The sequence below is a fragment of the Sorex fumeus genome, unplaced genomic scaffold (genome assembly GCF_029834395.1).
Source record: "Sorex fumeus unplaced genomic scaffold, SorFum_2.1 ptg000207l, whole genome shotgun sequence".
NCBI lineage: Eukaryota > Metazoa > Chordata > Mammalia > Eulipotyphla > Soricidae > Sorex > Sorex fumeus.
Window position 1 is genome coordinate 726,361 of NW_026606264.1, and position 26,858 is coordinate 753,218.

General features: G+C 62.8%; 1 protein-coding gene across 4 annotated transcripts; it reads left to right on the top strand.

The window, feature by feature from the left end:
• Positions 1-1,522: 1,522 nt before the first annotated feature.
• Positions 1,523-26,858, top strand: TRAF3IP1 (TRAF3 interacting protein 1). Of its 4 annotated transcripts, XM_056108299.1 has the most exons (17): positions 1,523-1,686; positions 4,546-4,614; positions 4,866-5,027; positions 5,516-5,665; positions 5,744-6,133; positions 6,848-6,919; positions 7,269-7,344; positions 10,410-10,505; positions 11,968-12,069; positions 12,830-12,850; positions 13,566-13,644; positions 14,162-14,245; positions 14,334-14,457; positions 15,409-15,445; positions 15,647-15,720; positions 25,150-25,373; positions 26,540-26,858. In XM_056108299.1, exons 1-17 carry the CDS (start codon positions 1,564-1,566, stop codon positions 26,697-26,699), a joined length of 2,043 nt encoding a protein of 680 aa, XP_055964274.1. In that variant the 5' UTR covers positions 1,523-1,563; the 3' UTR covers positions 26,700-26,858. The 4 variants fall into 4 exon arrangements, with proteins under 4 accessions (XP_055964274.1, XP_055964271.1, XP_055964272.1 ...); XM_056108296.1 differs by lacking the exon at positions 10,410-10,505; XM_056108297.1 differs by lacking the exon at positions 10,410-10,505 and having other exon boundaries at positions 13,569-13,644.

Sequence of the window (26,858 nt, forward strand, 5' to 3'; positions counted from 1 at the left end):
GACCTCCCACAATTGGTCTCAGAAGGTGGTGCGAGGGTTGCCCCAGGTCTCCCTTGGTCTGACACTCATGCTGTCCGCCACTCTGCTCCCGAGCCCTGGCCAGAGCAGGGTCCTGCTCTGTGGCCCCTCCGGAGGGAGACGTGGGCAGTGTGTGTAAGGCCAGCTGGGGTCACAGCCACTTCCAGCCGCGTTCAGAGCTCTGAGGTGGCCATGTCCCAGGGGAGTCTCTGGGGACGCAGAATGGTGAGGTGAGCAGGTCAGGGCAAGACTGGGCTGGGACCCTACCTCAGGGGCCGCCACACCCTGCCTTGGTGCCTTGGTGACCCTCCTTTGGTGACGATGATGACCCCTCGCCTCTGTCCCGAACACCAGAGTGAGTCAGGACATCAGCGCCTTGGCCACCCCACTGCCGGGCCAGCTTTGGGGAACAGAGGTCCAGGTCTCACAATGCCTGGCTGGCTGAGGGGTCCGGGCAGTGGGGGGATGAGGGGGTGCTGCAGTCTTTGAGCATGTCCAGAAGCAGTACCGCCGTGGGGACGGGAACGGATTTTGGCGAGATTTGCTGACCTGCTGGCCCTCGGGAAGCAGAGTGGAGAGTGACCCAAACCGTGGGCCCTGCCATAGTCTGCCCACCAGGCTGGGGATTGTCCCAGCCCTCACAGCGGGTGCTGTGGGAAAAGGTGGGGGCATTCATGGGGCCAGGAAGAACGGACAGAAGAGGGGGTGCTCTGGCCAAGGGGTGGCTCTGGAAGCAGGAGCACAGTTCATTACTCAGAGGGTCCCTTGAGGGCTCCCTGTAGCCCATGTTGCAAGGTCTTCCCACAGGCCTTTGCCATTCCCAAGGGCCTGTCCCAGGGTCTGGGGGAAAGGCCCCTGGCACTGCGGCCTGGGTGAGGTAGGTGACCCCAGCTGGCGTGATCCTGGAGTGAGCAGCGGGGAGAGTGCCAGGTGCCCCCAACACCTAGAGTAGGGGGCGCTTGTTAAGGCCCACCCCTCCATCCGCCAGGGCAGAGTGGGGGACCGGTCCCTGGCTATGGGGGGTCCCGACTGAAATCTGCGTGCACGGAAGAACAGCTGGGCACACGGTGGGGATGGCTGCGACGGAAACGGGCCCCGGCTCCCTCGGGAGAGGAGCTGGAGCAATTCCCGCCGACGGTCTCCCCGGCCGGTCCTCGGAGACCCCGAGAGCGCGCCCCTGGGGCGCAGGCCAATCTCGGGCGCCGCGGCGGTGGCCAAGGAAGCGGGCGGCGGGCTGGGGCCGGGGCGCAGCGCGCGCCCGTTGCTAAGGCCGCGGCGCCCTGACGACGGGGCGGGCCGCGCCTGCGCCGTGGGGCGGGGCCCGCGCGCCCGTTGCCAAGGCCGCGGCGTCCTGACGACGGGGCGGGCCGCGCCTGCGCCGTGGGGCGGGGCCCGCGCGCCCGTTGCTAAGGCCGCGGCGCCCTGGCGACGGGGCGGGCCCGCGCCTGCGCCCGGGGGCCGCGGCGCGCTGCGCGCTGGGAGCGGAGCGGGCCGCGGAGGCCGGCGGGCGGCGGGGCCGGCGGCCGGGCGGGGGCGGGCGGCGCCATGAACGCGGCCGTGGTGAGGCGCACGCAGGAGGCGCTGGGCAAGGTGATCCGGAGGCCGCCGCTGACGGAGAAGCTGCTCAACAAGCCGCCGTTCCGCTACCTGCACGACATCATCACCGAGGTGATCACCGGGGCGCGGCGGGGCCGGGCGCGGCGGGGCGGGCCGGGGGCGGGCCGGGGTCGGGCCGGGGTCGGGGTCGGGCCGGGGTCGGGGCCGGGGTCCGGGCCGGGCTCCTGCGGGTTTCCCGCCCTCTCCTCGTCCCTAAGCCCCAGCCCCCGGGCCCTGCGTCCTGCTCCCAGGGCCGTTTCCGTGGCGACCCCTCCCGTGAACCTGTGTGTGTGTGTGTGTGTGTGTGTGAGACAACCTCCGTGTGTGTGAGAACCTCTTGTGTGTGACATCCTCTGTGTGTGTGTGAAACCTTCGTATGTGTGAGAACCTCCGTGTGTGTGACAACCTTTGTGTGTGACAGCCTTCGTGTGTGAGAGAACCTCCGTGTGTGTGACAACCTTCGTGTGTGTGAGAACCTCCGTGTGTGTGACAACCTTCGTGTGTGTGAGAACCTCCGTGTGTGTGACAACCTTCGTGTGTGTGAGAACCTCTTGTGTGTGACATCCTCTGTGTGTGTGTGACAACCTTCGTGTGTGTGAGAACCTCTGTGTGTGTGACAACCTCCGTGTGTGACAGCCTTCGTGTGTGAGAGAACCTCCGTGTGTGTGACAAACTCCGTGTGTGTGAGAACCTTTGTGTGTGTGAGAACCTCTTGTGTGTGACATCCTCTGTGTGTGTGTGAGAACCTCTGTGTGTGTGAACCTTTGTGTGTGTGACAACCTCCGTGTGTGAGAGAACCTCCGTGTGTGTGAACCTCCTTGTGTGTGACAACCTTTGTGTGTGTGTGACAACCTCCGTGTGTGACAACCTTCGTGTGAGAGAACCTCCGTGTGTGTGACAACCTTTGTGTGTGAGAGAACCTCCGTGTGTGTGACAACCTTTGTGTGTGAGAGAATCTCCGTGTGTGTGAACCTCCTTGTGTGTGACAACCTTTGTGTGTGTGTGACAACCTCTGTGTGTCTGTGAGAACCTCCGTGTGTGTGAACCTTCGTGTGTGAGACAACCTCCATGTGTGTGAGAATCTCCAGGTGTATGTGAGAACCTCCGTGCATGTGTGTGCGCGCGCTCGTGGGAGGGGGTCAGGCTGAGCCCCGCTTGTGTGTGTGTGTGTGCATGCGTGCTCCTGGGAGGGGATCAAGCCAAGCCTGTTGTGTGTGTGTGTGCGCGTGCGTGCACGCACTAGTGGGAGGGGGTCAGGCCGAGCCGGAGTGTCTATTGCGGTGACCTGGGAGTGGAGGGAAGGTGTCCGCGCTGTGTTGATGCCCGCCTCCTGGTAACTGGCCGCGCTGCCATCTCCATCTCCATGTGCGCGGCCAGCAGGGCCTGGGGCCAGTGGGGAGCGGACCCCTGGCGCTGCTCTCCCCGCGGTCCTTCGACTTTCCGTCTCGGTGCCCGTCCCCGTGCCTCTGGTCCCACCCGCTGCCTGCCCTGGACAGTGTGCGCACCCCTGTGCCCACGGGCGGCTCTTCTGTCCCTTCCTCACGGCAATCCTGCAGAAACAGCGGGCGAGGGTGGCCGCTGGCCCACCTCCTGGGTGGGGAGTGGGGACGTGCCCCGGCTACAGAGGTCAGCGCTGGGTCCAGCCCGGCCGTGCGTGGCCCGGCTCAGGGCAGTGACCGTCCCTCTGTCCCCGCAGAGCAGTGCCGCCCTGTCAGAAATCCAGGCTCACTGCACACACAGGAGGGTCTTGCGCTCACTGGGGGGTGTTTAGCCGGAGATGGTGCCCCGGGGAGGGCGCTTGCTTTGCAGGGCTGACCTGGATACCTGGGTTGACCCGCGACATCCCACAGGGTCCCCGAACTCTGCCAGGAGGCATCTCTGAGCACAGCGCCAGGAGTCAGCCTTGGGCTGACTTGCCAGCTGTGGTCCAAGAGCCGCAGAAAGATTATTGGTCCCAGTTCCCGGGAGATCCCGCGAGGGAGGCGTGCGAAGGCCCGGGAGCGCGTGTCCAGCTCCGGGATGGAGATGCACCCTCCCGTGACCGAGGGGCATGGAGCCCGCGGCCACTGGAGGCCTCCCCCGTCGGCCCCTTCCCTCCGCCTCCCACCCCCCTCCCTGCCTCCTCCCTTCTCCAGACACGGCCCTGCACTGGCCCGGGCCTGGCTGCCTGAGCCTGCGACCGTGGCCGGAAGCCGTGCCCAGCCCAGTCTGGCTTTTCCTCCGTGTTTGGCGATGGTTTTCGGGGAACCTGTTCGTTCCCGTGGCCCGGTGGATGTGCCGGGGGGAGCAGGGGCGGTTGCACCCTGAGCGTTAGTTGGAGGATGAAGTGTAGGCTTGGGAGAGGACAGAAGTGACGGGGTGGAGGGCCAAGGCGGTGCGCTCCTCCTCCTGGGTCAGAGAGGGCCGGTGACCCTCGTGGGCCGCTCCAGCCCTCAGGGCTATGCAGTCCCTACCAGGCCCTGCCAGCGTGGCCTCAGGCGGCTGCCAGGACTGGGGTGCGGGGCGTGGTGTGGGGCCACAGTGTTGGTTGGGGGGTGGGCTGGAGCGAGGTGGGGCTGGGCTGCTCTCCTAGAGCCGTGGGACCCTGTGTGGCCCCCGCTCCTTCCTGCTGAGCAGAGCCCCGGCACCTTCACCCGGGCGGGTGCACACCTGTTCCACGGGGCACTGGGGCCGGGGTTCCCCAAGGGGCACTCTCCTCCCCTCTCTCCCTCCCTCCCTTCCTCCTCTTCCTCCTCTCTTTCTCTCCCTCTCTCCCTCCCTCTCCTTCCCTCGCTCTCCCTTTCCCTTTCTCCCCCTCCCTCCCACCCTCTCTCTCCTTTTGTCTTTCTTCATCTCCCTCTGTCCCTCTCTCTCTCTCTCTCTCTCTGTCTCTCTCTCTTTCCCTCTCCCCCTCCCTCTCTCCCTCTCTTGCACTTTCCTGCTCTCTCTCAGGTGATCCGGGTGACGGGCTTCATGAAGGGGCTGTACACGGACACCGAGATGAAGTCCGACAACGTGAAGGTGAGTTTGGCCCCAGCCACCTTCTAGTTCGTCCTCCCCTGGCCAGCGTGTTTCCCCTGGGGCTTGGACCTCATGGGTCAGAGGGACCGTGAGCCCTGGTAAAGGCGAAGGGCGTTCGCGGTGTTTCTGCTCTGGGAGCGGCTCTCCGAGCTGGACCCGAGCTGAGCACGCCGGGCAGGGGGGGGAGGGGGACACAGTGAGGCTCGAGGCATCACGTGCAGGGTGCGAGTCTGCCCCTTCCGCCCCTGTAGGAGAAAGATGCCAAAATGAGCTTCCTGCAGAAGGCCATCGACGTGGTGGCGCTGGTGTCCGGGGAGCCGCTGTCGGCCAAGCCCGCCCGCATCGTGGCCGGCCACGACCCCGAGAGGACCAACGAGCTGCTCCAGGCCATCGGGCGCTGCTGCCTCCACAAGGTGGGGCTCCGGGTCTACACACACCGTGCTCCCCGCCCCTCCTCCTCCCCCAGGCCCCCCCCTCTCATTTCTCTCCCTCCCTGCTGGGGCTGGCCATGTCCCCTCGAGCCCTCCCTGTATGCCTTACCTGGGCTCTGGTCACATGAGGGCTCGGGTTGGGGAGCTGCAGCCACTCTGTGGCCTGGGAGTGGAGTCAGGGCATCTGCAGGGACGTCTGCTGCGGGGCAGGGGTGCGGCTCCTCGGCCCACACAGCGCAGGAGTGGGCGCAGGCCTCCGAGGGCCCCTGGGAGGTGGGCAGTGAGGACAGTGTGTGAGGGGCCGAGGGCATGCAGCCTGGAGAGAGGCTTTATGGTCTTGACTGGGCGCTTCTGGGCGGCCTGTTCAGGGCTGGTCCCCAGATGGCGGATCCTTGGGGTTGGGGCTGGGGTGGCAGCGCGGGCTGGGAGCTGAGCCATGTCCCCCCCAACTGCCCTCCACCTGGTGCCAGCTGTGCAGTGACGAGGCTGTGAAGAGAGTGTTAGCCGGGGAGAAGGGGGACGCCCGAGGAAGGCCCCCCGTGTCCTCCAGGCCGCAGGAGGCCGATGGCAAGAGCGGGAGCACGCGGGAGGACGGGGAGCGAGCGCACCAGGACGGGGAGGTGAGTGGCCTGGGTTCGGGAGGGGAGGAGGGGAGGGCTGACGTGCAGATGCTCACACGTGACTGCTGGGTCCTGCAGGACAGGAGGGCCCCAGAGGCCGGCGAGGCCAGCCCCGGCCGAGAGCACAGGCGGAAGGAGGAGCCGAGGGAGGAGAGCCGCACGCGGGACAAGCCCAAGGACGGCGACCGCGAGCGGCACAAAGAGGCCGAGAGGGAGCGCGAGCACGAGAGGACGAGGACCCGGACCCGGACGGAGCGCGCCAAGGACGGGGACCGCGAGCGGGAGCGCAGGAGCGAGGGCGGGCGGGAGAAGGAGCGGTGGAAGGACCGGGACCGGGAGCGTGAGCGGGACAAGGGCAGGGACCGGGACCGAGACCGGGACCGGGACCGGCGGCGGCTGAGGAATGGGGAGCACGTGCGGGACCCTGACCGGGAGAAGAGCCGGGAGCACGACCGAGCAGACAAGAGGGTGAGGCCCCATCCCTGCCCTGCTGCGTGTGCCCGTGTGTACAGAGGCACCCCGTCAGTGGGCATGTGCCTGTGTGTTTAGTCATCCCCGTTAGTGGGCGTGTGCCCATGTATACAGTCATCCCCGTCAGTGAGTATGTGCCGTGTGGTGTACACTCACATCTGGTAGTGGGCATGTGTGCCCGTGTGTACAGAGTCACCCCCAATAGTGGGCATGTGCCCATATGTGCAGTCACCCTCGTCAGTGGACGTGTGCCCGTGTGTACGGAGTTACCCCTGTCAGTGGGCAACTGCCCGTGTATACAGTCACCTCCGGTAGTAGGCCTGTGTGCCCTGTTAGTGGGCGTGTGCCCATGTGTAGATGCTCACGTGTCCGTGTGTACCCGTGTGGCCTGCGAGGTGTGTGCATGGCTGTGCAGGGCATTTGTGGTGGTGTACTGCAGGAACTCGGGTGTCGCTGAGGTGTGTGTGGGACCCCTGAGGGGCAGGGGCCGCATGGCAGTGGACCCCGTCATGAGGGGTGACCCTGTTCTGTGGCCCCCTGGGGGCTGTGGGCCTGTGAGGCAGCTTCTGCAGCCGTGAGCAAAGTCGTCGGGGGTGTCGGAGATGCTCTCTCCTGTGCCCGCAGGAAGGCGGGTGTGGGGCGGCCACTGGGGGCTCCTGCTGCCCCCGCAGGTGCTTCTCCCTGACTCTGAGGAGACCCTTTGTCCCGCAGTCTGCAGGCGGTGGGGAGACGAGCAGGAAGCTGCTCGACGGGGCCTTCAAAGACAGCAAGGCCGAACCCGAGGTGAGCGCCCTGCCCGCGACAGCGCCAAATTGGGGCCAGGCTTGGGTGCCACTGGAGTGGGCAGTGCCAGGTGCCTCTCCTCCCCTCCTTGTGCCGACGGGGGTGTGGGGAAGGTGCGGGCAGTCGCGGGGGTCGGCACCAGGAGGGGACCGAGACTGTCCTGGGCTGCGTTGGGACCCGCTGCCACAGTCTCTTGTGTGATGGAGCATGGGCGGCCCGAGGGGCGGAGGCTGCAAGGGTGAGGCACCGCGGGAGGGCCCTGGACAGGTGGCCCAGCGGGTGGGGGTGACAGGCCGAGGTGTTGAGGGCTGCCCGTGCTGCACGACATCGCCTGTTCTCTTCTCTTGAGGCCGAGCTGTCCAGCAGGGCGTCCAGGTCCACGGTCACTAAGACGTCAAAGCGGCGACCCAAGAACTCCCTGGAAGGTACCACAAGCCTCCTCCTTTGTCAGTGAGGACACAGCCCGGGGTGGGGAGGCTGGGGGTGCAGGGACGATGCGCGAGAGGGACGGGGGACAGAAGAGGGGGCGGGTGGATGTGCCACCTGCCCAGGTAGGTTTGGTGGCTCCTGAGTGGAGTCTTGTCACCATTTCAAAGACGAAGTGGGATCTCAGGCCTGGAGGCAGGGCCTCCACATGTGATGCCCTGAGGTGGGGCCCCCCATGCATGAAGCCCTGAGGCGGGTCCCTCCACACGAGAGCCCTGAGACCAGCCCCCCCCCCACGTGATGCCCTAAGGCAGGTCCTCCCCCACGATGCCATGAGGCGGGTCCCCCCACACGTGATGCCCTGAGGTGGGTCCCCCCACACGTGATTCTCTGAGGTGGGGGCCCCTACACGTGATGCCCTGAAGTGGGGCCCCTGCATGTGATTCCCTGAGGTGGGGGACCCCCTGGCACCCGTGGGCGTCTTTGGGATGCCGACGTTTCTCTGGGACTGTCTGTGGGGCACGCTCTCCAGCGGATGTTGGGCCGCAGCCGTCCAGGCTGTCCACAGGCCTGTCTAGGAGGCAGGAGGGTGCAGCCCCCTCGGGTCTCCTCTCCACATTCTGCCCCGCCCTGATGCGTCCACCCACTCCTGCTCTGGACTGTTTCTTCCTCTTGGCAGTTTGTCAGAGCACTGAGAGCTGGCGCTGTGCTTTGTTTCCATCATGACCCTTTCAAGTCAGTAACTTCTGGTCCAGAGCGAGACTCAGAATTACTTATTTGTTCTGATTTTTGCTCTTTTTGAAAATAGGGCCAGTCTCCAGTAGGGCCCACCTTGAGCTCGCACCTGGCATTCTCTGGTCCATGGTGGCGGGAGCTGGAGTTAGCTTGTGCGCGGGCCCCTTGCCCGTGTCCCCGCCTCTAGGGTCGGGTCTCATGATGCTCCCGGGACTGTGCTCCTGCCTTCCCTGCTGTTCAGCACGAGCTAGTCTTGACTGGCTGCGGTGTCCAGATACTTCTCAACCATATATCTCCGGCACACATGCACGTGTATGCACTCAGTACATGCACACATGTGCACACACATGCACTCGTACACAGCATATGCATACACATGCACACTCACAACACCTGCATACTCATGCACATGCTTGTACACACGCACACACTTATGTACTCAATGAGTGCGCACACACATGCACACATGTGCACACTCCACACTTGCACACTCATGAACTCACATGAGTACACATACTTGTGCACATGCATGCAGACATGCACACCCAGGTGCACCTCCACGTGCGCATGTGCTCATACTTATACACATGCACCATATGTGTGCCTGGGCACACAGTACACACGTGCACACATGTACATGAACAGGCACGCAAGAGCTTCCTGGCACACCTGCTCTTTGCCGACTCTGGTTGGCCCCCTCCCAGAGAGCTGATGCCCCACCTCCGTGGACATGTGGGTCGGACTTGAGGTGTGGTCCCCTGAATCTGCGGGGTGCTCCTGTGCCCTGCTGTGGGCCCAGGCTCTGCCCTCCTGCAGTTCCTGCCCCTTGTGTTTGGGGGCGTTGGGGCCCAGCACAGTCCCCGTGCACATGGCCTTGGGGGACTGGCAGCTGCCTGCATGCGTGCCCGCCCAGGGGCAGCCTGGCCTTTGTTGGGGGCGTCTGCACCGGGTCGGGGCCAGGCTCCCAGGCCCTCCCAGCTCAGCTGCGCCATTCCTGCTGGCCACCGAGGTGTGGGCACGCCTGCTGCCTGGACAGTGGGCGGTGTAGACTTGCCTACACACCACTCGGGCTGCGGGACGGTGGCTCTGGACTCGCCCTTGGCTCCCTTGCATCAGTCACCCTGCTCTGCTGGGTCTGCAGGGTGTAGAGCCTCTGGCATGGGTCCGTCCCTGCCTTCCACCACTGGCCTCCCATCCATCTGTCCATCCATCTGTCCATCTGCGCTCCTTCTGCCTGTCCTGTCTGTCAGTAGGCTGTCGGTCTATCTGTCCGTCTGTCTCTAGGCTGTCTGTTGTCTGTCAGTAGGCTGTCAGACTGTCTGCCTGTCTGTCTCTAGGTTCTCCGTCCATCTGTCTGTCCATTTGTCTGCCCATCTGTCTCTAGTCTGTTCTACCGGTCATCTATCCATCTGTTTCTAGACTGTCCGTCCATCTGTCCGTCTGTCTCTAAGTCGTCGGTCTGTCCATCTGTCTTTAGACTGTCAGTTCATCACTAGACCATCCGTCCATCTCTGTCCATTCATGTGTCCCTAGACCATCCATCTGTTCGTCTGTCTCTAGGCTGTCGGTCCATCTGTCCGTCTGTCTCTAGGCTGTCCGTTCATCTGTCTGTCTCTAGGCTGTCCGTCCGTCTTTCTCTAGGCTGTCCATCCTTCTGTCCATCTGTCTCTAGGCTGTCCGTCTGTCTGTCCGTTTGTCTCTAGGCTGTCCTTGCCACTGCAGCTTCAAGATTCTTTGTGATGAGAACCCAGGGGCCATGAGGCTCTTCCATATGAGACGGTGGTCAGTTGGGGTCCTGCAGACAGCTGCTGGGGTGAGGGGGGCCATGCAGGTGTCCAGGGCTGCATGGGCCCATGAGCTGGAGCGGCTGGGCTGAGGTTCGGACATGGCACACGCTCTCCTCAGCATGTGCGCGTCAGAGCCAGGGCACCCGGGTAGTGTGCAGGGAGGACAGGACAGGTCCGGGGCTGGCGGGCACCAGCCCGGGTCCCATGGGTCAGGGCCAGATGCTGGTTGGGTAGGTAGGACTGGATGGCCCCTCTGGCACGGGGCATTGGTGTGAGGGAGCCAGCAGGCGAGGGCAGAGGCAGGAAGGGTTGGAGGCCGCAGGGTCTGAGCAGAGACCTGCCCGCCCATGGCACCGAGACGGTCAGAGAAGCTGGAGGCTGGTTGGGACAGGGTCCAGGCGCGCCTCCCACCTTGGGGACACTGGCGCTCACCATCGAGTGAGCCGGTGGACTGGGTGACCAGGCACAGACCCCACCAATGCCAGAGAGCTGTCAGGCACGGACCCTGAGCCCTTAACTGCTCTTTGCTGTCTCACTGTCAGGAAGGAAGGAAGCTCTTATCTCAGCTAAAGTCTTAGATCCCATAGTGCGCGGAGGGAAACACGGAGCAGAGCAGGAACTGGCAGCTCCAAAGATAGGTAAGGAGCATGTGCACCGTGGTCAGCGCCTGGACGGGCCCTTGGCCCGCCCCCATGGCCCAGCGCTGGCGAGGCCCTGACCTGGCCCGTGCCCCAGCACCTGCTCGTGTCTCGCGACTACCTCGGGCACAGAGAGCTCAGCTCAGCTCGCGTCCACTTGTGTTTGAAGTGGCCTTTCCTGCGGTGGGGGAGTGTGTCTTAGCAGGTGATCGGGGCATGGGGCCTGCACTCCAGTGTTCGGGGGTGCCCAGGGCACGAGCCTGCAGTCCCGTTGCTGTGCTGCACCAGCTCCCCAGACCGGAGGCGTCCTGAGTGCGTTCAGGACACCACGTGGTGTGAACTGTGACTCGAGGGAAAACAGACCCTTTTTTCTACCCAACGTGTATTTTCTGACCTTTGACCTGTTAGGTCACGCCTTGGTCTGTCCCTGGTGCCCACAGAGACCCTGGCAGAGGCGACGCCCTTAGGGGCTTTCTCTCCCCACAGACCACGAGCATGGGCCTTGCCCTGCCTGCCACAGCCGGGAGACCCCAGAAGGCCTGTCCCCACAATCTCTCAGGCACAGTGGGGTTGGGCCACAGCCACAGAGGACACAGAGGGGACCCCTCGGGGCCTGGAGGACAGTGGGGGGACCTGGGGGGACCCCTCATTGGTGTGCAGGACCCAGAGAACAGCAGGGACCCCTTATTGGTGTGCAGGGCCCAGAGAACAGTGGGAACCCCTTGGGGGTGGGCAGGGCCTGGAGGACAGTGGGGACCCCTCAGGGGTGGGCAGGGCCCAGAGGACAGCGGGGTCCCCTTGGGGGCAGCCAGGGCCCGGAGACAGTGGGGACCCCTCTCTGCCCCTGGGTGTGGGCTGGGCAGGGGGAAGCCAGGCCACATTATGAAATAGGAGCGAGGAGCCACATCTGTCATGGGCTCCTATCCCTGGCATGGTTGGTATTCACTGTGACAGGCGGTCAGGCATTCCCAGCAGGGCGCCCCCTGGTGGCTGAGCGCTGCCCCTCCCTGCCGTGTGACTCTCTTCCGGCCTCTGGGGTGCCCGTGTGGCTCAGCCCTCGGAGCTGGACTCCGGAGCCTGGCCCTAGTCGGGTGAACCTGGCTGTAGCCGCTTGGCCTGGGAGTCCCCCAGGCTCGTTGGGCGGCTCTGGGCATTCTGGAACACTCAGTCCCCATTGCTGGATTTCCCGGGTCCCACGTCTCCCTTTTCTCTCGAGGGGAAGGGTCATCGTGGCCCTGTGGGTGCGCCTCGCCCTGCACCCCTTCTGGTCCTGGCAGCTCCCCGGGGAGGCGACAGGCTGGGGGCCCGGCTGGGCTGTTTCCCGGTGTGGACGCCGTCTGTCTCATGCTTCTGTGTGGGGCATGGGGACATGCCCTGGGCGACACTCTCTTTGGCAGGACACTCGCCTGTGCGGGGACAGTGACACGTGTGCGGGTGCTGACCCTCTGTCCTTTCATGTCAGGGCCTGGGGACGTCGATGGACACTCAGCCAGCGTTCCCGAGAGCCACCCGGCCAGCCTGTGGCCCGGGAACCACGAACCAGAGGCCACAGAGAAGCAGAAAGGTCAGGATGGCCCTGTCCCCTCAAAGTCCCCACACTGGGCACAGCTCTGTCCCCCTCCCCCATTTCCCGCCCCGGGCCCTGTAGACACCCCCAGCCCGCAGCCATCAGGGCCGCCGTGCCCGGCTCGTCCCCGCCCTGGCGTTCTGTCCTTTCATGGCCTCTCCTATGGTCCTTGACTTCTTAGAGGATGAGCCGCAGGCCCCATTAGACACTGGAATCTTCTAGAAACAAGTTTCAGAATCGGGGCCGGAGCTCCCCAGTCTGAGCTGCGACCCCCAGACTGCATGGTGGGAGGGGACCTTTGCGTCACGGTGGGGTGCGGGGCTCACCTGGAAGGAGCAGGAGCCCCGGGATTGGGAGGGGAGGGACAGGCTCTGTCTGTGTGTCTGTCTGCTGAGGGGCAGAGGGATGGGTTGTGTCTGACTGTCTGTCTGCCGAGGGGTTGGTGGCCGGTCTTGGGTATGGAGATCGTGGGTAGGTCCGCGGTGGGGGTGGGAGACCCGGGGGCCCATGTCAGGCGTGCAGGCGTGCTCGCCTCAGAGTCTGTCACTCCTGCAAGCCACACCGGGCACAGCTGCCTGGGACTCCCCGCTGCACTGCTGAGCCCCCCTCAGCTGGCCTCAGTGTCCCGGGGTCCTGCTAGGGTCCCCTGTGCTTCTTGCTGAAGGGGCCAGCCGGGACCATGGTGTCTCCGGCCTGGCCCAGGAGGGTCGCGTCCGTGTGCCGTGGCAGGGTCTCACCTGTCCTGTGTTCTTTGCAGGAGACTCCCCGAGCGAGGCAGGTGAGAGACAGGCCGGGGCGGGTGCTGCGGCTGTGCCCAAGGCTCAGACTCCTTCCCGGGTCGATGTGTCCAAAGGCCTGTTCCAGGGGTTTCTCCTGGAGGATGAAGTTTAGTTCCGCCTTCACATCTGGGTTCTCTTGCCGATGTCATCAGGAGCAGCCGAGCGCCGCACTGAGCGAGACAGGGCGCAGCACAAATACTGTTTCTTTTTTTTTTTTTTCTTTTTGGGTCACACCCAACAATGCACAGGGGTTACCCCTGGCTCATGCACTCAGGAATTCCTCCTGGTGGTGCTCAGGGGATCATATGAGATGCCGGGGATCGAACCCGGGTCGGCCGCATGCAAGGCAAATGCTCTCCCCGCTGTGCTATCGCTCCAGCCCCACAAATCCCGTTTCTTGCTGCTGCTCTCTCACGAGCTGTGGGAAGCCCTAGTTTTCTGTTTGCTTGTTGGGGAACCTCAGCAAGTGGTGCTGGGGCCTTGCAGGGCCGAGTCGGTGGGGCGCGTCCACACGGCCTCCCACAGGAGACCGAGAGCTCGACGGGGCGCGCCCAGCTAGGAAAGGGCCGGGCAGGGGCCTGAGGAGCGCAGGAAGGCGGGAATCCACTTGGCCTTGTCCTGCCCTCAAGGGCCCTACGGGGAGACGGGGAGAGAGCGAGAGTCCCCCTGGCCCGGCCCGCCCTCCTTCCTGACCAGCTGCTCTTGTGCGTGCAGAAGCGGCGGCGGCTGTCCAGGGGAAGCCCGAGGCACCCGAGAACCCAGAGGCGCCCAGTGAGCTGACCTCTGCCGTCAGGTCTGTCCCGCGCCTCTGCCCTACCTTGGGGCCGTGGCTCCGCACCTTCCTCCCCTCCCCCTGCTCGGCACTGGGGCGTCTGCGCCTACCTCCCCCAGCCCTGCTGGGCACTGGGGTCCCCATGTTCTCCTCCCCCGACCCTGCTCGGCACTGGTGGGGTCCGCGTCCTCCGCCCCTACCGCTGCTCGACACGGGTCTGTGCCCTGATCTCCTGCTCCAGCCCTGCATTTCTCTACCCTTGTGATGTTTTTTTATGATGGTGAGAAATCGTTTGTACAGAGTTAATGTGGCTGGAGGGGGCGGAGGAGGGATCGAGCGTCTCAGAAATGTGGGTGACCCCGGTTTGGCCACACCGGCTCAGGCATCTTGGCACCGTCACCGTCTGACGTGCCGCAGGGTTGCAGTGCCTGGCGGGGGGTAGTGTGCAGGGAGGGGGGGTCGGGCAGCACCTGGCTCTCTGGCCTGCCCACCAGCAGCGTGCCCGACGTCCCGCTTCCTTCGCCCACTTTCGGTTCAGAAGGATAGCCCGTCCGGGGAGCGCCCGGCCCGCCCCGCCCCGGGTCAGACGGCAGGACAGCACCGAGGTGCCGACCGCTGACAGGTGAGGCTCAGCCGAGGGCGAACTCGCGGCCGCGCTGGCTGGGAGGTGAGCTCGGCACCCATGGCCTCCTGCGGGATTTCCTCCTCAGGGCTGTGAATGGGAAGACCGTCGCCAACGTGATCATTGACAGTCAGGGCGCTGACAACGAAGACGACGATCAGTTCGTGGTGGAGGCCGCGCCCCAGGGCTCTGAGCTGACCGAGTTGGAGTCGGTGTGTAGGAGCGCACACGCATGCGCGCATGTGTGTGAGTGTGTGTGTGTGTGTGTGCGAACTCATACATACGAGCCTTTGTGTATGTATGTGTTTGTACATGAGTGTGTGTATGAGCATGTGTGTGTGTGCTCGTATGTTGAGCGTGTGTGGGAGTTCGTGCGATGAGCGTGCGTGGACTGATGTATGAGAGCACGTGAACTTGTGGAAGTTCGTATGATGAACGTATATGTGTGTGAGTTCATTTGTATATATGTGTGTGCGAGCTTGTATGTATTAGTGTGTGTGTGTAACAGCTTGTATTCTGAGCACGTGTGTTTCAGCTTGTATGTGTGGGCATGTGAGCTCATTATACGTGTGTAAGCTTGTATGTATGTGGGTGTGAGAAGCTGTGTGAATGTGTGTGATGTGTCTATTTCATAGGGGCCACAATCTGTGCTCAGAGCCCATGAGATGCCTGCTCGTGTATCCCCATCCCTTTGTTCCTGTCCCCGTGTCCCCCCGCGCTGTCCCCAAGTCCCTGTCCCTTCTGTCTTCTTGAGCGTGGTGATGGCCCGGAAGTGGTGCTGGTGGCTTCAGGAGTTCAGCAGCTCTGACTCTGGGGGCCGGAGCCATAGCACGGGGTGGGGTCAATCTTCGGGTCCCCATAGGGTCCCCTGAGCACTGCCAGGAGTAATTCTTGAGCACAGAGCCAGGAGTAATTGCTGATTACCACCAAAACCCAAAACCATTCCAGGCCTGGCTCTGGTTTGAGGGGCTTGTGGGGTCTCCCGGGCATTGCTCAGGGGCCCCAAGGCCTCTCTTGGCGAGACTTGGCTGCCTAGGGGTGCTTGAGTTCCCGGGCCCTGCATTGCTGGGGCCGTCGGGGCTGTGCCCGGTGTGGCGGGGGGTGGGGGTGGGTGGCGGCACAACTGCGACGCCCCCAGCTGTGCTTCTCTGGCCCTTTCACAGGGACCGGCCGTGGAACTGAAGGAGGACGAGCGGCACGGTGAGTCGTGGGCGCTGCATGTGTCTGCGTGTGTGCTTGGAGGAACAGGCCTGGGGGTCACACGGCCATGGGCGGGGAGTGGGTCTCAGCCCTGTGTCTGGCTGTGCCGGGTCCCATGTCAGCCACTGGCTGGCGCTGACGGGTGCCAGGGAGGGCCCTGCGTGTTCGGGCGTCACTGATGGAGACACTGCGTTTTCACAGGGGGGCTCGTCAAAAAGATCCTGGAGACCAAGAAGGACTACGAGAAGGTGCAGCAGCTGAGGTCCGGCGAGAAGGTAGCCTGTTCCCCGTGGCCTCAGTGCCCCATTCCCCACGGTCTCAGTGTCTCCGTTCCCCGCAGTCTCAGTGCCCCCATCTTCCCTGTGGGCATCTCCCTGTTGCTCTCCCGGGAAGTTCGTCACTGAGACACCTGACCCAGTGGAAGGGAGATAACTGGGGTCTTCAAGGGAGGTATCGCTTCCCTGGCCGTGTCCCCACTTTCTCCTGGGTGGCGTCAGGGACAAGGTCAGCAAACCACTAGGCAACCCCAGGGCTGCCCTTCGTCCAGGTCCAGCCCCTGCTCTGGGGTTATGACCTTTCTTCTCCCTCTGCTCCTTGGTCCATCCTGGCCGCTGGGTGCTGCTGTGCTGGGTGCCGCATGTGCGTTGAGAAAGAGGCTGCTCTCTCTCCCCTGATCTCTGTGGCGCTCCACCCTGGTCTCCCTGGACTCCCCTGGCCTCCCCTGGCCTCCCCTGGTCTCCCCTGGCCTCCCCTGGCCTCCCCTGGCCTCCCCTGGCCTCCCCTGGCCTCCCCTGGCCTCCCTGGCCTCCCGTGGTCTCTGTGACACTCAGGTGTTGTTCCTGTGGTCCTTACGCTACTGTGTGCCGGGCTGTAGGGGCTGGTGTACCCCAGCGAGGTGGCAGAGGTGGCTGCCCCCCAAGAGGCTTGGGTCGGGCTGGTCAGCTCTGGAGCGGTTCAGACCCTGGAAGGGGGAAGGAGACAGAAGCACTTGTTCTGTGGCCTGTGCCACTGTCACAGCCTCCAGTGGCGCTCTCCTCGCGTCTGCTCAGACCACACCGTCCCCGTTTCACGAGACAGGAAGCGGAAATGGGCAGGAGAATTAAAGCCCAGCCCGTGTTCCGGGTCATCGTGGTGGCGGCCCTGCCGTGGGTGGCTGGTGTCCCTTGCCCACGTCTGCCGTGTCTCCACTCTCCTGGCCCTGCGCTGCTGTCACGTGCCCTGGCCTGGTGTCCGCACCCTCCTGCAGGGCCCCCGGCTCAGGGGTGGCCGCGTGGGTGCTCGTGGGCTCCTGGAGCCGTTCCTGGCCACGCCCCGCCCCCCCGGCTGGTGTTGGGTGCTGGACCCAGGGTGGTGCTGGGGGGTCTGGGCTTCCGGGATGAACAGGCCTGACCCTGGGCCTACTTCCGCTTCCTTTCCCTCTTACTCCCCCCCTTGCCGTCACGTGCCCAGTGGCTTTGGCAGGTGGTGACGTACACTTCAGTGGCGCTTAGGTACTGCCATGCTGCGTACTGCTGGGATGACAGTCCCTCACAGCCGCCCTCACTGTCCCTCACAATGCCTTCACTATCCCCTCACTGCCCCTCGCTGTCCCTCACTATCTCCTCACTGCCCCTCACATCTGCCTCACTGTCACTGTCCCCTTCCTGACTCTCCATCGCCATCTTTCACAGGCACGATGGCCCGCTGTCGCCCTCTGTGTGGCCCAGGGCAGCATGGGTCGCCCCGTGGTGGTCGTGCCCCTGCGGGGTCAGACGCAGGCCTGCACAGGAGCTGCTGCCCGCCGGGACGCCCTTGGCCCTCAGGCCGCTCCGCCTGTGACCCTGCTCCCGGGCTCAGCCGCCAGGCACTGTGGCCGCACCAACATCCCTTCCAGGGGCCCAGGCGAGAGGCCGCGTGCGCCCGTGCCCCTCTGTGCCCTGGTCGTGCCGACACACTGTGGACGCGGCGGTCGGCAGTGTCAGCTGGCGGGGGCTCCCTGCTGGCCCGAGATGCTCGGACCCGATCGTGCTTGGGTGCTGAATCTGAGTCTTCTTCGCCCTGTCTGCAGGTGCTGCTTCCTGCCAGAGGTGTCCTCTCAGGCTCTGCGTACTGTGCTCCCATGCACAGTGCTCGGGCTCTGCGTGCCGGACTCTCATGTGTAGTGCTTGAGCTCTGTGTGCTGCGCTCCTGTATGCAGTGCTCGGGCTCAGCGTGTCGTGTTCCCGTGTGCAGTGCTCGGGCTCTGTGTGTTGTGCTCCCATGTGCAGTGCTCGCGTGTTGATTGTGCACGTGGTCCAGATGGGCCCGTGGCCGGTGCGCCTGTCACTCTCGACTTCAGCCGAGGGCTGTGCTGCAGGTGTCCGCGCCCTCAGTCCCAGCCGCCGCACGCAGTGCAGCAGCGCCCGGCACAAAATGCCAGAAACAGCCACAGAGGGCTCGGGCAAGCGTGGGGGTTGGCCTCTGGGCTCCCAGGCTCTGCTGGTGCCAAGTGGCCATCCCGGCCCGGCGGGGCCTCCCCCTCCCCCTCCCCTCTCTACTCATCCTCTCCCTCCTTCATCTTCCCCCTCCCTGTTCTCCCCTTCCTCCCCTTTCCTGTCCTCCTCTCCTCCTTTCTCTCTCTTTTCCTCCTTCACCCCTCCCTCTCCTCCCTCTCCTCCCCTCCCCTCCCCATTCTCTCCCTCCTCTCCTCCCCCTCCTCCTCCTCTTCCCCATCTTCCCTCCTCCCCCTCCTCCCCTTCCCCTTCCCCATCCTCTCTCTCCGCCTCCCCTTCCCCATCTCCCCCCTCCCCCTCCTCCTCCCTTGTTCTTCCCCCTCCTCCTGTTGACGAGACAGAGTGGACTCTCTTTTTTTTCCTGGGTGCTTGCCCTTCAGGTTCTCTGTCTCCCCTCAGGCGTGCTTTATCCTGAACTTTGCGTCTCTTGAATATGAAATTGATATTTGACCCCTGGCCGTGTCTGACTGCATGTTCGAAGAATATACCCCATGATATTAGTTACTTGCAGTCAGGTCATTTTTGTGGACTGGCCTCCAGGGCTGCCCCCGGTGGTCTCGCTGGTTGTATCTTGAAATGTTTCTTGATGGGTAAAGTGACATTGTGAACAGATTCTATCATGGAATATGATAATTGCATTACAATGTATCCAAACATATTGTATTGTGTCATTGCTATAAGCAACTGCATGTAAGGGGCAGCAGCTAGAGTCAGCGACCCCTCAGCACCGCAAGGAATGGCCCCAACACAAAACAGCATTTTTGATGTTGCCACTAGATGGAGCAATTTCACGACAAATCCTTCAACGGTGCGCAAGCGCTTCGGATCCCTGGAATGGGAAAAGTGTTTCTAGTTGAGATGTTTGTGCTTCTATGTAACACCATCAGATGTTCTTTCCTATCCTAGGAATTTTGTTTCCACTAAAATTACATGTGCTGGGGCTGGAGCCATAGCACAGCGGGGAGGGCGTTTGCCTTGCACGCGGCCAACCCGGGTTCGATTCCCAGCATCCCATATGGTCCCCTGAGCACCGCCAGGAGTGATTCCTGAGTGCAGAGCCGGGAGGAACCCCTGTGCATCGCCGGGTGTGACCCGAGAAGCAAAAGAAAAAGTAAAATAAAAAAATACAATTACATGTGCTTTGATATTCTCTGGTGAGTTAATAACAGCTAAGCTGATGCTATTGACATTGATTTTTATCAGAGCTTTGTGTTTTATTCTTTTTATTTGTTTTGTTTTGGGGCCACACTCAGCAGGGCTCAGGGCTCACTACTAAAAAAAAAATCTGCACTAAAAAAAAAAAAATCACTCTCGGCGGGCGCAGGGGACCATTTGGAGTGCCCAGAACCGAACCCGGGTCAGCTGCAGGCAAGACGAGCGTCCTCCCTGCTGTCCTGTCATTCTGGCCCCACTGTCTTAAGGTGTTCCAGTAATGGTCTCATGCTTCAGGAGGCAGCGAAGGCAGAGACACCGTCAGTAGCACTCAAGGGCATTTACAGGTATATGCCACATGTGTGTCGCAAAAACTCAGAGGTGGCTTGAAACCATGGGAATCCCAGTGTGTGATCTGGAACTTCAGTGAGAACCGTGGAATCCCTGTGTGTGGTTTGATAATTCAGTTGGGTTTCATAGGACAACCAAGTTGTCTTCATGGAGACAAAGATCTTGGCATGGAGCAAGTGGCCGTGTGTGTCCTTTGCTGGAAGCATGAGGCCCCTGGGACAGGGAGGCCGTGGGCCCCGCCCACCCCACCAGCTTCTTGGGATGCCTAAGACTTCAGGGTTCTTTGGGCCGCACCTGGCGGTGCTCAGGGTTCGCTCCTGGTGGTGCTCGGGGCCCATTTGTGGGGGCAGGGGGATTGAACCCTAGTGGACCCGTGCCAGGCAGCACCCCTGCCTCACTGCGGCTCCTTTCTGCCCAAGTGCCAGTTGCAGTGCCACGGTGAGCACTGCCCGCACCCTCTGTGTTCACGAGTCCAGCACATCCCATGGCCTTCCTCAGTGGCCAACACGGATTTTCTTCATTGTCTGGGGTTGTGGTGGCCTGCACTGCAGGGTGGAGGTGTTTGGGGGGGCGGGGCCTGAGGTGGGGCGGGGCCTGTGGGACCGGGTGGAGGCGTGGCCTGGGCGTGCCCTGTGGGCTGGGGCGGGGCCTGGGTGGGGCAGGTTCCATGGGGCCTGCTGGTTCCTGGCTGGGGCTGTGCCCTGGCCCCCGTGGGTGTGGACCCTGAGCTAGGGGAGCTCTGGGAAACGTGCCTTTGTGATGTGGGCCGCAGTGGGCAGCGAGTGGGGGCTGGGCCCTGGGCAGTGGCCCTTGGCCCGGGTCTCACCTGTTAATGGAGTCCAGTGACAGACCCAAACAGGCCGTGAGGTCTCAGGACTGGTCCGAGCACATGGCCCTCAGCGGCCCCACACTCCACCCCCCCATCCCCCACTTCCGCGGGTTGGGGGCAGTGGAGGGCGCCTGCGTGGAACCAGAGAGGGTGGAGAGGAACCCCGTGGCCCTGACGCCTGCCGGGCCTGAGCTTTGCCTTCGGCCTCTGTCCCTGCCCTGCCCTTGGGAACCGTTTACTGTTTGCTGCAGGGAGTGCAGGTGGGTGGTGGGGCTCAGTGTGGGAGTACCCCAGCCCAGTGCTGGCATCCTGGAATGGACCCCTCTGCCAGGCAGCCGTGTCATGTGCCCTGGCGTCAGCGCGGTCTCTGGGGACTGACTCAGCTGGGGGGTGCCTGCATGTGATGCTGAAGCTCCAGGAAAATTCAGTCCCACGGAGGGGAAGTGACATGACCATGTGTGTGCGTGTGCGTGTGCGTGTGTGTGTGTTTGCATCATGTTCATTGTTCGTTTGTCGAATTCCAGAACACTTTGTACTCCCGGGTGTGAGCGAGGGGTGCGCCCATGTTTTGTTAGATTTTGAGAGTTGGGGTAATTGTTGCGTTTCAATGTTCTTGGTATGATTAGGTGTCCAGGAAACTTAGTTTTTTTAGTTTTGTTTTGTAGGGAGCTGGAGCGATAGCATAGCGGTTAGGGCGTTTGCTTTGCACGAAGCCAACCCAGCCGACCCGGCGGACCGAGTTCAATTTCTCCGCCCCTCTCGGAGAGCCCGGCAAGCTACCGAGAGTATCTCGCCTGCACAGCAAAGCCTGGCAAGCTCCCCGTGACATATTCAATATGCCAAACACAGTAACAACAAGTCTCACAATGTTACTGGGCCCACTCGAGCAAATCGATGAAGAACGGGAGGATAGTGCTACAGTGCTTTGTAGGGGAGGGTGGGCCACACCCAGCTGTGCTCAGGTCTTACCCCTTGCTCTGTGCTCAGAGCTCACTTCTGCTGATTCTCAGGGACCTTGCAGAGTCCTGGGGTGAGTTGGAGGCTGGCCTTAAATCCGGTCAAGCCTCCTGCTGAGTGGGGTCCCGCGTGGGAGATGGGGGTGGTGATGCCTTTCTCAAAGCTGCCCTTGAGGAAGAGGGGGTGGAGGTGGGCTCAGGGCAGCTGTGGACCTCTGTGGTCGTCTGAGCCGACGATGGCAGTGGGCAGGGGGCGAGCCGCAGGGTTTCCTGTGGTGCCCTGGTCTCTCTGAGTCTCCCTGCGCTCTCCCTGACCATGCAGGTCATGGACACTGGGTGGGCCCAGATCTGGACCCTTCCCCTGACTCTTGGGCCTCATTGGGTTCCATCCCTGACATCCATATGGTCCCCCAGCACTGACAGGAGTAATTCCTGAGTGCACAGCCAGGACTAACCCTTGAGCATCGCCATGTGTGACCCAAAAAGAAAAAAAGGAAAGAAAGAAAGACCAAAAAGAAAACCCCACATATGAATTTTCAGCAGAGTGTGTCTTGGTGAGGTCTGTTCTCAGATGGTGGAGTTTGGCCAGGGGCGTGGTGGCGCTGTTGGATTGTGGGAGTGAGCAGCTGCCAGGGCTCTGCTTGGGCGGGCACCAGGCTGACCCACCCCACTCCGATTTACCTGTGTGTTCAGCCTTGCACAGGTCTGAGATTAACTGCGGTTTTGATCTTTCTGAGATTTACTTATGGGTCTCTGAAGCAAGGCTGGTCGAAGAGCTTCCACGGTGGTGCTGGAGTTGTTCGCGGGGGTGACTGCCGCTGCTTCCAGGAGTCCAGTGCTCGTATGAGCCTATGTGGCTGAGCAGCTGTGGTTTGCTGGTGTGGACTATTGCTGCATACCTAACTTTTGACCGTGTAATTTCTAGGGACACTTGATCCTGAGTTGTTGGGTCTGGCGAGAGGCACAGCGGCAGTGTTGGGATATCAGGAAGCCTGAGGGCACCTCAGGCTGCTGATGGGCTTGCCGCCACCCCCCACAGGTTGACCTGCTGGCAGCACTGTCCCCTCTTCCCCCACCCGTGAGGGTTTTAAGCCCGCGCTGTCCTAGTGTCCGGCCCCGGGCAGTTGCTCTCGCAGGCCTGCTCTGTGCCTCAGGACGGGGGCTCCTTTTTCTGCAGGCCCCTCCCGTGGGGTGCTCGGAAGCAGCATGAGTGCCTGGTCTGTGCTACTTTGTTCATTAGGGATCGTGGTCTCAGATTCAGTGTATGATAGGGACCTGCAGTTCCGTGTCCCCTATGACCGTGGGGACCTGTGGTTCCGTGTGTCCAGTGTGCCCAGAATTCTGTGTCCCCTATGACCTTAGGGACCCATGTCCTGTGTGCCCTCAGGGGCCCACGGTTCTGTGTCCCCTGTGCCCTTAGGGGCCTGCGGTTCCGTGTGCCCTTAGGGTCTCGTCTCACGTGCACTCAGTGGGTTTGCTGCTCAGATTCCCTTTGTTTACCACAATGGCCTGCAAAGGAGCTTCTGCTTTTCCGCTTTCCAGTGCCGGCCAAACCCTGGCTTGACCTGTCCAGGCGGCACCCCACTCGGAGCCTGTCTCCAGCCTCAGGTTCTGGGTCCTTCCAGTCTGCACTTAGGGAACTCCTGGCGGTGCTCAGGGGGCCATAGGAGATGCCGGGGATTGAACTCGTGTCATCTGTGCTCAAGGAAAACGCTCTCACCTGCTGGACTGTCGCTCCGGCCCCTGCCAGGGCTGCTTTCGTTGGATTCTTTCCATCCTTTCAGAGTTGCTGCTTGGCCCTTGTGTGTGATCTCTCTGTCCCTCGCTCCCTGTAAAGAGCTCTCTTCTCCCCTCTCAGTATTAAGCTTCTCCTTTCCCGTGTTACTTTTCCTGATGGCTGAGCTCTTTTGGTTCAGGACTAAGAGCCCCTGCAGCAAGGCCCCGCCCCCGGGAGGCCGCACCCCTTAACAGACCCGCCCGAGAGGCCCCGCCCCTCAGCAGGTCCCGCTCCCGGGCCGCGCCAGGTAACCGGGGGCCCCAGGTCTTAGGTCGGTTTGTCACTTTGTGTCCTGGCCCTCAAGTCCAGCGTGTTTGCAGCTCTCCAAGTGCGTGGGGTGCCTTGCGTGCTGCCCTTCTCTCTGCTCCCCACAGCTGGGCCCCCTTCTGCAGGGCCCGCAGGCCTGGCAGAGTGGCCGCAGCTGGTGGACAGGGCAGGGCCCTCTCATGGGCTCCCTGCAGCTGGTGGCGGTCCATCTTGCTCCCTCTCAGGGTCTCAGTCCCCCGCCCTTTGCTCTTCCTGTTGCGTCTACCCTATGTGTGGTGAGGACTGGGGGGGGGGGGGGGGGGGGCGGGTGGGGGAACAGGCACCCCTGGCTGTGGCGCCAGGCCCGTGCTGGATGTGGGGCCCTAAGTGCGCCTCCTCCCTGCGCCCGCGTGTCCAGCCTCATGCCCGGGACACGCTCTGCTGCTGGTGCCCGGCAACTGAACAGGCCACCTGCTCGGAGGCACTTCGTGGGGGTCCGCAGTGCCCACCTCTACTCCTGGCACCCTTGTGTTCTGGGTGGACCTGGGTGGAGGCTGCAGGCAAGGGGACTCCTCGAGGATGTGCCGCTCTCTGCTGCCCTTCATGGGAGCCCCCCCGCCCCCCACCGTTCCTCTGCTTTGTTCTCAGCCCCTGCCTCCTGTTAGTGCCCAGATGGAATCGGCTTTGGACGGTGGGCGGGGCTGCTGGCACCGCCAGGCGGGTGTTTACCTCGGGGCATATTTTAAAAGATTGGTGTATTTTAAAAGATTTATAGGATTTAAACTGTAGCTACAATAGATTTTAGAATTCCATCAGGGATGCACGTAAGGACAAAAGTTCACAGTTAAGAATTTCTGATCTTGTTGTAAGTTGCGTATCTTCCTGTAAAACTCCTAGTGAAATGGAATCTATCCTGGGGGAAGCCGTGAGCACGGCTCTGCGCTGTAGAGAACAGAGCCGACGACCGGGGCGTCTGGAGGAGCACGGCTGTTCTGCTGCCAGCCGCCAGCAGGGTCGGGTGGGCGCTTCCTGCTCCTTCACGGCGGGTCTTTGGGCGAGGGGAACGGGGCGAGGCTGTCCCCACATGGGGCGCTTTCAGCTGAGACAGTCGGGGGGCTCCACAGGGTGGGGCCGTGGTGTGCAGCTGGCACTGCCCTGGGTGTGGTTGTGGCCTGCAGAAGGAGTGGGGGGGGATCTCCACAGTGTCCAGTTTCCGGTTCTGTCTGACATCCGACCCAAGACACGTCTTATAGCTGACGTTCGCCACCATAACCCTGGGGGTCAGCTCCTTCCTCAGGATGGTCCCCACACTCTGCTGAGTCCCAGACTGAGCCCCCCCGACCAGCGGGCAGCTCGAATCTGTGTGTCCCCCTGGGGGAGGACCGGTCTCGTCACCCTCCTGCCATGCGCCCAGCCTTCACGGTTCCTTTGTTGAGCTCCGAGCGGGGGTGGGCTCTCTCTGCCAGCTGTGAGCTCTGGGGGGCAGCTCCCTGGCCTGCCCCGCGTGCTCTCCAGGCCCGTCCTGGCCATGTGCATTGGTGTTCACTGTCCACTCAGCTCTTGGCGCTGGGAGGCCTCAGTCCTGGTCCTCGCACGGTCTCCGCCTGAGTCACAGCTGGCATCTGAGGTGACGTGACTCCAGTCTGCATCTCTGTGTTCAGGTGTGGGGCCAGGCCCTTGCCCACCCTGGACTCTGTCCCTGTGTGTCTCTGTGGGTCTGTCCTGCCCCCGCCCTCCGTGCACAGGGGCCCGAGGCCTCCGCCCTTCTCACCAGCCCACCCCTCAGCTCTGTCTCGGGGGAGGGTGGCAGCCTGCCAGAGGCCCCGTGTCCAGCCATGCCAACAGGCAGTGTGGTCAGCGGACACTCGCCACAGTGCTCCCTCCCCTGCGCCTGACCGAAGTTGCGTCGTCTCCCGCCCCAGGAGAAGTCGCTTATCTTTGAATCCGCTTGGAAGAAGGAGAAGGACATCGTCACCAAGGAGATCGAGAAGCTTCGTACCTCCATCCAGAGCCTGTGCAGGAGCGCGCTGCCCCTGGGCAAGGTCATGGACTACATCCAGGAGGACGTGGACGCCATGCACAATGAGCTCAGCCTGTGGCGCCAGGAGCGACGGCAGCACGCTGAGGCGCTGCAGAAGGAGCAGAGGTGGGAGGGGAGGGGAGCAGGGGCAGGGGGGGGCGGGGGCAATCTCAGGCTCTCCCTCCTGCTCTCTGAACCCCGCACAGGGCGTGTCTCGGTGGGCTTCACACACAGATGAGGTGGCCTGCCAGGGCTGGCAGGAGCACAGGGCTGGGGCACCTACCTCGCACGCAGCTGCTCCTGGTTCCATCCTTGGCACCTCCTGATCCCTAAGTTACGCCAGGAGTGACCCCGAGCACCACTGGGGAGCCCCCCACCCCCACACCCCCGCATGGGTGGGAGCCCCGCAGGTGCAGGGTCTGTTTGCACCGAGCTCAGGCTCAGCACTGTTGCACTGTGCGGGTCTCCTGCCGTCTTCCTGGAGCAGAAGGCTGGCGTGCCACTGCAGGCGTGCTTCGGCCGGCACAGCGCGGGGATGTACCAGGGCCAGCTTTGCGCGTCTGTTGCCTCGTCTGCATGAGCCCGTCCGTGTTTGCCCACCCGTGTTTGCCCCTCCATTTTGGCCTGTTCATGTTTGAGCCCCGTGTTTGCCCATCGTATCTGTGTCCCATGTTTGCTTATCCGTGTTTGTGCCCCATGTTTACTGTTCGTGTTTGTCTGTTCGAGTCTCCCTGTCCGTGTTTGCACCCCATATTCGCCCATCCGTGCTTGCCCATCCGTGTTTGTGCCCGTGTGCTGGGTGCAGGGAGCTCTCAACTCTCAACGCTTCCGTGGAAGCTCTTGCATCCAGTGCTCTTGTGCCAGGACACGCTGTTCTGTCTGTTTGTTGGGTGGGTCAGCCCAGCACTCCTTCGGGAGCCAAAAATGTCAGTGTCCCTGGTGTTAGCGGGCCCGTGGGCACTGCCCAGCTGGCCATCGTGTGCCCTGGAGGTGGCTAGCGTGGGCAGGCACATACCGCCGGCACCTTCCCAGCCTTGGCCAGCAGCGACCTGGGAGTTCCGCCGGCCAGAAAGATGGCTGCTCAGTGTGGTGGGGTGCTGGGTGCTGCTGGGCCAGGCTCCCCCCCGGGTGTCCCCACGTTTTGGAAGTGTTAGCCCCTTGGTGGTTTGTCTTTGTGCCAAGCCCTCAGGAGGGAGCTCCCTGTCTGTTGCATCTTGTACCCACCGGCCACACCCCTTTCCTCTGGGTGAGAAAGTGCTTCCGGGGTCTGATGCCCTTCCCTGTGCCGCCAGCATTACCGACTGCGCCGTGGAGCCGCTGAAGGCAGAGCTGGCGGAGCTGGAGCAGCTCATCCGGGACCAGCAGGACAAGATCTGCGCCGTGAAGGCCAACATCCTCAGGAACGACGAGAAGATCCAGAAGCTGGTCTACACCCTGAGCGCCAGGCGCTGAGCGGCCCCGGGGACCCCTACTTGCCCGCCATAAATCGCTCCTGCAGACACAGGTGTGAGGCGTCTCTTTGCGGGGCTCTTGCGTTTCCGTGCACGTTGGTCCCAGGTTGCGCTGTTGGCGCGCACGGAGGGCGGCTCCTGGGTCCGGCCGGCCAGTGAC

Coding starts and splice junctions, on each gene's coding strand:
- TRAF3IP1 (XM_056108299.1), top strand. CDS start 1,564: ATGAACGCGGCCGTGGTGAGGCGCACGCAGGAGGCGCTGGGCAAGGTG. Junction 12,070..12,829: donor GGCCACAGAGAAGCAGAAAG/GTCAGGATGGCC, acceptor TGTTCTTTGCAG/GAGACTCCCCGAGCGAGGCA. Junction 14,458..15,408: donor AGCTGACCGAGTTGGAGTCG/GTGTGTAGGAGC, acceptor GCCCTTTCACAG/GGACCGGCCGTGGAACTGAA.